Here is a 12,249-nt window from a genome sequence, read left to right as displayed (position 1 = left end):
TATAAATACCAACCATTATGCTGGGGTATTCCTATTTTTCCTACATTATGCTATGTAAATGGCAGAAGTACAAAATATTTGTAAAAATGGAAATGTGGAAAAAGTTATGAAAATCTCGTAAGACCATTATACCCGATGAAGTACATAAAAGCCATTCAAACAGCAATTTTAAGGTGCATGCATCACAGATATTGCAAATAGCCATACATAAAAGGGAAATTTTCCAAAAATAACCTGTGTTGCTACGTGTAAAGCACTATTATACAAGTGACTGTTGCACAATATTCTAATGAAAAATCATAAAATATTGTTGGAGGTATTTCTCCTAACACACCCCAGCAGCAAAGGTGTGATTACTCTTTAACCGACAAATATCTATTACAACAGATTACCATTTGTTAAAATTATATAAATATATAATGTTAACAAAACGGCCGTTACCCATTTTCATCACATGATTAAAAAAATCAGTGCAAAATCATCTTTTTTTTTTTTCATTTCACCAGCCAAACAGAACTAAGCATAGATTATACACAGGAACTTATAAGCAGGGTCCCTGATGAGAAGTGAAGGTTGTAGGTAAAGTCCCAAAACTAGCACACCTCCACCTATATTATTCTAAATAAATATCCAATAAGATCCCATATCTAATTGTGGCATTGTTGCATAATGCCAGCTAATCCCTTGCATATAACGAGCATGTTCTAGGTGCCGGCAGCAGTTGCGGTACTAGTTAGCCTTATATTTGGAGGCATCCCTTGGCTCTCTGCTCGGATTGCTCCAGTCATCTGCTTCGGCTGCATTCTTATAATGTCGCCAAGCCGATTTGTTGAACACAGGGAGCCTTTCAAAAGATTCACCTGAAACAGCCTGAAATATAAAAGTAGAGAGACGTAATTGGCGTTGATTCCACTGGCATGTCCAGCAAACCATATTCACTACATCAGGAGAGGAAGTGCCAATAGCAGAAAACTCAATATTATCACGTATGGATTAATTTGTATGCATGGGGAGCTGCATAATAAAGTATTTTCTTATAAAGGTTAAGTTGGAAGATTTGTTACGGAAGACATCTTATTTCATATTAAGAACTGCATTTGTTTCATGACATGATACCTTCAGGTAGATCACGGCATCGGTTCCTACACCTTCCATGGAGTAGAGTTTGAGATCTCCTTGGAAATATCGAGCATATAGCCGAGAAATTGGCAGACCATACCCAAATCCTGCCTAAAAACATTACGAAAATAAACAATATAAACAGAAAATATTCCACCAGCTGGCATGAATTCAAAATAAGAGCTTCTATAACTGGGTGCTTCACGGTTGTAACAGTTACGATAATCTATGAAGGGCTTGTCGTAGTCGGTCAATTCTCGTCTTTGATACCCCTTGAATATATGTATTGTATTAAGAGCTGTGTAAATTGTTGGCGCTATATATAAATAAAAGATAATAATAATAATAATAATAATAATGTGTTGGTAGAATGGTAGAAAATTAGTCTATGCATCGTGCATAATGCCCTTACATTGAATACTTACCAAAGGAACTGCCCGGCTCGGCTCCAGGCTGGGCTTGGGGGCAGTTGAGTACATGTAATTAAACAAACGGTCAATCTTTCTTAATGGCACCCCTCCACCTTGATCACTTATCTAGAAGAAAAGAATAACAGCAGCAATGAAGGACATATATATGAATTATATCACATATAATAATCACATATTGTGCCATATCCACAAGCAATACATTTCATTATAACATGTAGTCTATGTGGGCTTCTAGGAAATTCTCCAGGTGGTATGTGGTTTTTCACACTTCATTTACAACAGTAGAACTTCATAAGTAATTCTTCATTTTTATGTATAAATAATGAAAACTGCTTCGAAACAAGGTTAAGAGTCACAGCGCATTTATACTCTTTGTAGGGAAAATGTTTACCTTTATAGACAAATCTTCTTTCCCCATTGTGACCAAGGTCCTTATGGGTGGCAGACTTTCCATTCTGTCCTCATGCAGCTCAACAGTTGCTCTCATTGAGTTCTGGAAAGCAGACAAAGCTCTAATATTTTTACAATGGGTATGGGATACAGTGGCTAAGAAAAAAACCCCATATATTTCCCAGAATGCAAATGGGTAAGAAAGAAAAAAAAAAAGCCTTATAAAAAACATTCTTTGAACAGCATATAATTCCAATAATGGCCTTTTCATCATGACTGAAATTCCATAACTAAAGTTGCACTTTTGGACGGCTGAGCATGTTGGTAGTTGATCCAGGGTGGTTTTAGAACCTCAATGCACATGTGACACTGCTAAAATTGCCATGCACAATTCTCTTAGACCTAGCACATGAATATTGTTGCTAGATCGTGTTTCTATGTGCCTTTCCTGGCATCTCTGTAATTACAGCACGGCACAACTGAACTCAAGTCTTCTCTAAGTCAAAATTACTACTTTCTGTTACTATGATTACTAATTATAAAAGTAAAATAACAAGGTAATAGGCTTAACATCTGAATAAAGTAGCTATTTAAATGCCCAATTATTAATAAAATTGTTGCTTGAGGTCTACGTGTGAGAAGGCACCACAATATATCATTGTGGAACCTGCCAATCTTTTCTTCTCAAATGAAACGCTCGCTGCTTTTTACCACCCAAGTCGCGTTATCCCTTATTATAGCAGTAAATTACCCTGGAACCACGTTGAACTGTCGCCAAGCTCAGGATAGCGATACCAATAATTCAGAACAATTATGGCAAGGCATTTTATCCAAACCAGATTCCGATACACACTGTTATTAATTTGCTTGAAAGAGAGATTAATGTGGCAACCCAGAAAAAAAACTAGTTTTCCCAGACAAATCAAAGTTTTGTGCGGGTTCACAAATGGAACTTAATATGTGACTTATATTACTTGTTTTTGCCGATCCTAAATACAAGATAAATAAAAAAAGCATAGTAAGAGACAAATAAAACAACGTGCATTATGCCTTAAAGCATTTTTAAAGCCACATCTGGATAGGCATTGCTTTTTAATTCAAATCATTTAGTAGTCTGGTTTCTGTATTCTAAAGGTTTCTTTTTTATGTAATTGTATATATTTTGTTCTAGTGGCTACGGTGGGACTTGAGAACATAAGAAAAGAAGACCAAAATGCTAACACGGGAAATTAAAAGAATAAAAACCATCTGCCTTTTCTGACCTAGTATTACAGCGTACAAACAAAAGATTTGGGGAGGTTTACAGATGGATTTAAGATTAAAGAATAAAACAATCTGGAGTACAATTCAATGTAAGCTGCACAGGGAAATATCAGATCTCTTAGAAAACACATAAACGTCTACTACAGCAACTCTCAAAAACGTTCAGGTTTAGTATCTTCCCATGTCCGAACAGTCAGTTAAAGCAGCCACTTTTCAGATGGATCTTCCTTTGATCAGCTAGATAGCCCACCATGAAAATCTGCCTTTTTTTAGGATCATTGATGATTATAGTTGAGTCAAAACAGCAATACTGTAATATGTAGGTCTTAAAAACAGTAAATAAAGAAAGATAATGTTTGCACTAAAAACAATAATTAATACATACCTTAAAGAGTTCAAACAGCATGTGAAATAGATGAGAAGGCACATAGACTACCTGAAGGGGTCTACCAGGGTTTTTAGCTGCAAAACAATAGTAAGCACCATTACATATTTACAACTAACAGTATACTCGAATACATTATAAACAGTTATTGGCACAGAAGCATTGAAATACAGTTTTTTAGAAACAGTTTAAAATGGATGCATAAACAAAAAAACCTAGCGAGAGCTCGGCATTCGTCCTGAAGATCCAAGACCGTAACAAATGCAATGGTCAACACGTATCCGCTACACAAAATATAAAAGTAGATGACAAATTAACTTTATATATGTGCAAGAGGTTGTTACCATTAAACTCTTCGATTTTCAGCTCAGGTGCAGTCAGGTAGTATTGTTCACACAGCATCTTTGCCGTTTCATAGGCATCTGTGAAGCAAAAATAGAAAAAACAAATCACACTTGCAACTAATTTTGTAAACAAAAAAAAAAAAAAAAAAAAGGGTCAAAATGTAGAAATAATTTTGTTTTATGCAAACAAAAAGGCAAGGACAGTAGACCTCTTACCCTTAACTACTTCTGGTACATTGCAAGTAGGATCAATGCTACCGATGTGTTTGGGATGAGCAGGATTGATGTCCCCTCCAAAGAGCAAAGCTTTAAATTGGGAAAAAAGAGGTTATCAATTAAATTATGCAAATTCATAAACCTGATGATTTGAGATATTTAACTGGATTATACTGTTTCCATCATCCCTAATCTGAACAGAAAATACCGTATTTGCTCGATTATAAGACGAGGTTTTTTTCAGAGCAAATGCTCTGAAAAATACCCCTCGTCTTCTAATCGGGGTCGTCTTCTAATCAGACCTCAAATAGAGTCTGATTAGGAGACTAAGATCCAGATCCCCCGCACCGCTGCAGGGGACCTGGATCCTCCTGTCTCACACCCCCCCCCCATCATACACACACTTACCGGTGCTTCCTGCTGTATTGCCGGGGCAGCGGGTTGACGTCTACGCGATCCGCGTAGACAACGTCCGCTGCAGCCGGAAGGAGGTGTGGCTAGCAGCGGGGGTTGTCTGCGTCCGTCGCAAACCTTCCCCGACTGTCAGAGATCAGAGTTCCCCGCACCGGTGCGGGGAACTCTGATCTCTGACAGCCGGGGAAAGTATACGCGACGGACGGATACAAACCCCCGCTGCCAACTCCACCTCCTTCCGGCTGCAGCAGAAGGCGACGTCAACCCGCTGCCCCGGCTGGAAGCACCGGTAAGAGAGGGCTGAGAGGGGAGGGGAGGGGAGAGTGTGTGTGTGTGTGTGTGTTAGTTAAATGGGGGTATAGGGTGTGTGTGTGTGTGTGTGTGTGTGTGTGTGTGTTAAATGGGGGCATAGGGCATTTCTGGAGTGGCGTTAAGGGGGCATTTAATAGAGCACTCTGCCTCCTGAAATGCCTTATACACCTATATGCCACTCTGCCCCATAATATGCATTTTAACCCCCTAAATGCCAGAGTGGCATATAGGGGTATAAGGCATTTCTGGAGGCAGAGTGCTCTATACAATGCCTTTTAACTCCCTTAATGCCACTCTGCCTCCTGAAATGCCTTATACCTCCCTATATGCCACTCTGCCCCATAATATGCATTTTAACCCCCTAAATGCCAGAATGGGATATAGGGGTATAAGGCATTTCTGGAGGCAGAGTGGCATATAGGGGTATAAGGCATTTCTGGAGGCAGAGTGGCACATAGGGGGTCAAAAGGCATACCATGGGGCACAGTGGCATATAGAGGGTTAAAAGGCATATCATGGGCCACAGTGCCATATTGGAGTGGCAAGCCTGGGGGCAGATGTGCGTAACTGGGGGACAGGTTGGAAAATACAAGAAATAAAAACAAAAAAAATATTTTTCTCAATCATAGCTTTTATTAAAAAAAATAGTTTACATGAATTAACATTTACTGGTAAAACTTTTTTCCTTTAGGGTCGTCTTATATTCAGGCTTTTTCTTTTTTTCCTAAGTTAATATTCAGATTTTGGGGGGTCGTCTTATAATCAGGGTCGTCTTATAATCGAGCAAATACGGTAGTAACTGTAATGTAACAGCCTGGGAACTAATGTCTATCTTTTAATGATAAAAACAATAGTTTGTAATATCCAAAATGAACTGACACAATGCTTGTCAGCCAAACTAACACAATGCTTACTTATTAGAACAGATGCATTCAAAACACTATCATCCCCAGTGTCCTGGAGATGGAGGACGCCAAATGGACATCCTAGAAAGGTATTTTTTGAGTTCCAAAGCAGAAAAGTATCAACAGTTAGTTGAAAAATGATAGATGACCCTGAAAAGTCATCTGATAAAGGCTGTAAGAAATGTTAAGCATACCCTGGAATTCATGACATGGAATAGAGTACAGAGGCTTTTAAAGGTCTAGGAGAAAACACACACCCACTGAAATTCAAGTAGACAGTAAGCAAGGATACAAAGAAATAATGTTAAATCAATACGTTAACATTATTGCACAATCTACTGCCACAAAGTTCATGGGAATGTTTAGGGCTGTGTAATTGTCAATTAAATAACTAGTTACAGCTGCTTAGGATATGACCTCAAACCTGGATGTCGCAGATCAACACTATTACGGTTACTAAAATTACCGCACCCAAAAACCTCTGCACCTGCTTGTGAGCTTGGAACAAAAAAAGGTAGCTGCTTCTCAGAACATCCTCATTTATTGTTATCTTTGAGAAAAAATTCCGACATACGGAAGGGCAACATAGGATTATTTCTACCGCATTCTAACACGAAAGCATACATTTAAAATTTAAATTCAAAGTCACACATATAGACTAATAGTGTGGACTTTTGAGAAGTCACCAACAGTTCTCATCATCAAACAATTTTTACAACAAAGAAAATTGTATCATCGCAATAGAGTATTATGAAATATTATTGCTCTAGAACGCAGTTAGGTACCTCGGTGTTAACAGAGATAGCTGAACTTACTGTGCTGGTTGATGAGCATTCGAAAAGAGATCCTATTTGTGTAGAATCTGTCCAAAAAGTACTGAATGTTACTGCTGACAAAGGGGTCAAATCCATACTTCTCTTTATATTCTATTACTCCTTGGGCCATGGTGGGAACGACATCATTGTGTCTATTTCTCACTTGAATAAGAAGATTTAAAAAGCTGTTGGAAGGAGAAAAGAAAACATAAATTGTGGAACTGTTAATTAAACCGTTGCATTGATTACACAAAAACGCCTGTCGGCTAAAGTGTGCTAGCAACCTCCCTAGTGTAATCCTTCCAGAGTGATCAAAACAAAAAAATCCTATTGCTTTTAATTGGCATAATTTACTTTGATAAATCTAGTGCAGTTTTCTCGCCCAGATTGTGCCGTGGGAAGACTGATAATAGATCCTCATAATCAGGGAGGGCATTTTCCACTGCTCTGTAACATGTAAAGAAATCATACTGTTCAGAATGTATAATTAAAACGGAATTGTAACTTTACTCCTCCTGACTAATGAATGGTGATATATTTTCCAACACTGCTCATAACGCCTAATTGTTATGGATCATGGGATTTAGTGATGGTAATTTGACACATTTACACTCTGTTTCTGCAATGTAAATGTGCAGCGCGAGTGAATGAGTCTTGGTAAGAAGGGTTCACAAAAACAATCACTATATCCCATGGAAATGCCTTTTCAATAATAGTTTAATACACACGGCATTTGACATAAAAGCATTTTTTTCTTTGCAAGGGAAAATAGAAGTTTGGAGAGTAATTGCATTTTATTTATTTTTTGTGCCCCCTCATTCCTCATTCCTTTTACTCTCAAATGGTGATTGAGGGGCATATAAGGTGCAACTAGGCTAACTGGACTGCCATTTGATGTCACAGGGACTGTGTTTTGTACCCAATCCTAGCCACTAAGAGATCCTTACATACTGAGCCACCCTTAGAGACTCTTTCTAAAGAAAAAAAAGAGAACTGAAAAGCCTCCTTGCCCCCTGTCACGTAAAGCGCAAGGTCGGCCCCGCTGTAGCATCTTAAGTGCATTTACCTACCCAAAAAATGTTGCCCTGCATGCCAGTGAACAGACCCCTTCACATACCTGGGAACTTTCTGTGAATGGCTGCCCAGAGATAATAGGGGCAGGACTAGCCCAAGTTAGGCTTTGAATGGATCACAAGGTGGGGAGTAGGGGGACCCTATACAGGGATTGGGTTTGGCCAAATGTCCAGAGACTAAAGACACTAACCCCAAGGCCTTGGGAACCAATGTTTTCGCCTGGGTAAGCAAGTCACCCCTTGTAACAACCCAGCTGCACGTCCAGAATCTGTAACACTTTCCCAGATGCCCAAACTCAAGGTAAAATTGTCTACATGGGTTCCACCAAAGGGGAAAGATTAGTATATCCTAATGTAGCTTCACCTAGTGCTGTACACCAAAAACAATGAGGGCTGTATTCACTAAAGATTAGTATATCTTAACGTAGCTTCACCTGGAGGACAAGGAGGTATATATTCACTAAACCGGCAGTTTGTTTGAGTCTTCATAGTTATTATGACGTTTGGACGGTTCAGTACTATTCAAACCAGAGCCATCTGGCAGCAGCCTTATTCTTTAAAAGTATCAACTGTAAAAATATTATAGATCAGTCACGACTATGGAGAGATTTCTTGATAGTGGTATCACTGTTTTAACAATGCATTATGCAGGACCGGCTCAGCCCTTCTTGCAGGACGTGCTCACTGGGGTTTGCTCGTATTGCATAGTTAAGTCAGGGCTTTGAAATGTTGGATCCCCTTGGAAACTCTTGAATTGCAATGTTGTATAACAGTGTTTTGAATATTTTGAGGTCATCTCCATTGGAGAGGAACCCCCTCCCCCCCAAAAAAACTTCATTGCAACAAATGTTTACTTAAGAAAGTGTTAGAATCGGCATTTCTCCTGGAATAAAACCAGAGCCTTGATTTGTGTAAGCGGTACTTAAGTAGATTAAAAGTATCAGCGCCATGCAGTGAAGGTCAAATGAAAACTTAATTGCTTGTGGCTGCCAATGCATTTTTTGTCTCTTATACCTTTAATCACGGTTATGCCATGCTGCCCAAAAAAGCGAGATCATTAAACAATCCCACTGAGCATATGAAAATCATCAGAAAACAGCACCCGAAATACTTACTCGTACAGGACATCGGGATCATCAGGGCTTTTATGCTCATATTCTAAAAGCTGAAGGAAGCTCTGCATATACCTATAAGAAAGGCAAGCAAAACAAAATAAGAGTGGAGTCACACTGGTTACAGCTGTACAGTTTCCTTGTTTTGATCTCTAAATTAGGGTAATTTTACAAAAGGGTCAAAATAATAAATAAATCATGTTAAGGGTTTTTTTGGGGGTTTTTTGAGCGACTATAGCCTTCTATTTATTTAAACCATCAAATGATAGTACTACAACAGTACTCCAGACACCTGCTACAATGGGGTTGTACAAATGATGCCTTGACTGCTTTTTTAATGGCTTTCAGTCTACCTTAAGTATGCCTTAGACATTTAAATGTGTTGTATTTATAAAAAAACACAAAAGAGGAGAGACAGCACACCAGGTTGACTCACTAGCTGCCACTCACCATGGCCACCGAGTCACAGGCCTTGGATGTACCAAAATGTCAACAATAGGCAGGTCTGCACTGCACAGCAATAAAGCTCACACACAAATTCTACTCAATGAATGTGATTAAGTCCCTCTCAACCTTCTGGCACGAGGTTCAACAAAATTCTTACTTGGTTGGAGAACAATTTAGATCAACGTTTAGGCCCTATGTGGGGCTTGACCTTACCAGGACCGCACCAACTTCACAGATGGCCTTTGCAGTAGGCTTTCAGGCAATAGGTTCACTTCTTTGAGGGTGTTTGCAAGCCGCACAGGCAATTCCTTACGCAGAAAGAGGTATGATGTCTTTTCACAAGCATTGTTGCGTCCTAAAAAAACAAACAAGTTCAGGTGTTACAGAGCAGATCAATGTTACAGAGGAGATCAATGTATTTTGGGACAAGTCATGCAATTTATCTATTTGAAAGGGGAACCCCTCCAAGTTTTGTTAAACAGTTCTAGTTTTTCCACAATATAATGTTGCATATTAGCCATTTGTCCCAGCCACGAAAGTCACCAATATTTTCACATGACAATGGCAGCCTTTAGGTCTCCCCAGATAACGGAAGTTTATTGGAAAAAAATGAGAGAGAACCATATTTTTGTCGATATTTGCCTGCGGCATACAGCACTATATTTTATGATCAAGGAGGAAAATATTTTTTTCTGTGGGACTTCTACTGTAAAAGCAAAGGAAACGTGTCTCACTTCCAATGTAGCCAATGTAGATCAGGCATACCTTTCTGACAGTCAGAGGCTTATCCAGCAGTCCATGGTGCGGTCCTCTAATTACCACTAGACTATAACAGCTACCATCTATTACCACCGTCAAGTATTGTCTATAGTTCTGGAGACCCGATCTCCACAAGCATACTGACATATTGGAAAGCGTTCAGAAGAGGGCTACTAAAATGGTGAATGTTTAGCCGGATACAAATTTCCAGGAAAGGCTAAGGGATCTTAATACCTCGTCAGGAACTGACTTCGATAGAACTTAGAGGAAAGAAGAGGGAGGGGAGATGTAATAGAAATATTTAAATCCGTAAAGGGATTTAACAAAGTATAGGAGGGACATTTATAACAGAGGAGGAATGTTAGAAGAGGCCATAGTCTAAAGCTGGTAGAGGCTAATACAGTGTAGGAAGTTAAACATGCATGGGATAGGCATAAAACGATCATGAATCTAAGGCAAGACCAAGGGCTGATTAAGGTCTGAGTCTCTACATCAAGAAAAATGTGATTTATCTGCCGTCCAAATTCTGAGATTAGATGTTGTATCATCTGTGATCTAGATCAAGGGATTCAACCAGGTTATCAACTTCTTTCCAGTCAACATGAAAGACACCAATTCACAACCAATGCCATTCTTTTATACAGAAGCATACAAACCAATGGAAGCGGTGAACAAAGCAGCCAACCATCATCAGACACCTAACCAGTTATCACATTATTCAAGTAAGTAGCACCTCTGACTATAATTATAATATTTGCTATACCTAAAACACCTGCATTCTAAATATGAGTGACATAGTAGAAAAATGATTGCTTGTAATAGTACAAGAATTAACTGGATATTATACTAGCCTATTCAATAAAATGCTCAGTACAAGTATTTGCTAAGTGAACCAAATTTTGCCCCGAAACCTCACTATATCGGCTTCTTTCCCTTTATTTCTAGCTAATCAAAGGTTTCTTTCATAGCAAAAACACTTCGGATTCAAAATGTCTTCACTTTTCATGCTGGATAGGAGGGCTCTATTACTCTTGCATTATCGATAGCCAACGAATGGCATAATCAATATCCATTCCATTGCCAAAGTACAGACTCACAATGCCAAATAAAAACACCACAACGGTAAATAATCCCTATAACCTATCATTTTTAAAGGCATTTACAGTCCTATTCACTGGAGCTAAAGCACAGACGGTAACATAATTTTCTACACTCTCCCCGCCATCCTACTAAACACAATTTCTGTATATTACTGGAGGAATTTGCTGAAGTACGGAGAAAGTAATTGTAATCTCTCTGTTTCAATGGCCACGGAAAAAGGGTTGTATTTTTGCTACCCTGCCTATTTCGGCATTTTAAACAATAATGATAACATACTCTTTAACGGCAAGGTGAAGTCTCTTAAAATAATTTTGTTTTTTCATTAAAATGCAGAGCTTAGACACACTGGCTTGGAAATAGAACGAATAAATAACTTTTCTGGACAAATTCCTCCGTGTAGGATATCATGCAGAACCTTCAGAAGCTCAAATAGTTCTTTTTATTGTATTTTTTCACTTGTTAAACACTTCCATGGGGCCATTTTAAAACTGTGAAAGCGCACACGATAGCCAAGTGTCACCTTTACATCAAAGCTTAGCCTATCTATACATCTGGGGCATTTCCCCAGCTCCTTGGCCTACAGGAGATGGGTTTGACGGAACTCAGCTTTAGCTTGCACAAGAGTTTAACGGGGTCTAGTGTGAAACGCATACACAGGCTAGCCTGTTGATTACAACGCGAGTGCCTTCTTGACGCTGACCAGGTGCTTCAAGCACCAGCAGATAAGGGCAGTAAGCTGCAGCTCTGGGGCTGCAGCGTTTCCACCAGGTGCTTCTTTTTTCCATTTGTCATAGGTAAAGACTGCATATACTAACAAATCTCTTTAATATGTATTATGGGTTAGTGGGGCTATATGGGGGCATTAGCATTGTCCATTATAACACCGATAATAATAAAAAAGAAAATGCTGATTAGATGCATTATTGTTTTTATCACCAAAGCATACTAAGTCTGTGAAAAAATACCCTACGATAAAAATACAGATGCCAATTTTTTTTTTTCCCCAGGGTTAAATGTCCTTTTAGCTCCTAGAAGCTCCTTACCCTGACAATGCTATCTGAATAAATAGCATACTTTGAGGGCTCAATGTTGAAGTAAGCAATTAAGTTGAATACATGGGGAGAACATGTATATTGCAACACTCGTACACTCCTTTTTCCTTA

The 12,249-nt window shown here is 38.9% G+C and overlaps 1 protein-coding gene across 1 annotated transcript in view; it reads right to left on the bottom strand.

Moving 5' to 3' along the window:
* Positions 1-729: 729 nt before the first annotated feature.
* LOC149289821 (pyruvate dehydrogenase (acetyl-transferring) kinase isozyme 3, mitochondrial-like) overlaps positions 730-12,249 on the bottom strand; it is a 29,644-nt gene continuing 18,124 nt past the window's right edge. Inside the window, exons 2-11 of the mRNA XM_089490203.1 lie at positions 9,440-9,581; positions 8,783-8,854; positions 6,595-6,779; positions 4,149-4,238; positions 3,933-4,010; positions 3,589-3,665; positions 1,942-2,043; positions 1,545-1,655; positions 1,117-1,230; positions 730-870 (exon numbers count right to left, since the gene is read on the bottom strand). Of these exons, the coding sequence (XP_089346329.1) occupies positions 730-870; positions 1,117-1,230; positions 1,545-1,655; positions 1,942-2,043; positions 3,589-3,665; positions 3,933-4,010; positions 4,149-4,238; positions 6,595-6,779; positions 8,783-8,854; positions 9,440-9,581 (1,112 nt within the window). The remainder of the gene's footprint in view (positions 871-1,116; positions 1,231-1,544; positions 1,656-1,941; positions 2,044-3,588; positions 3,666-3,932; positions 4,011-4,148; positions 4,239-6,594; positions 6,780-8,782; positions 8,855-9,439; positions 9,582-12,249) is intronic.

Source organism: Sceloporus occidentalis, unplaced genomic scaffold (genome assembly GCF_023333645.1).
Source record: "Sceloporus occidentalis isolate IW3139 unplaced genomic scaffold, rSceOcc1.0.p SCAF_43, whole genome shotgun sequence".
NCBI classification, from domain to species: Eukaryota; Metazoa; Chordata; class Lepidosauria; order Squamata; family Phrynosomatidae; genus Sceloporus; species Sceloporus occidentalis.
Note: the sequence above shows the minus strand (reverse complement) of the source record. Positions and strands in the feature narration are given on the sequence as shown.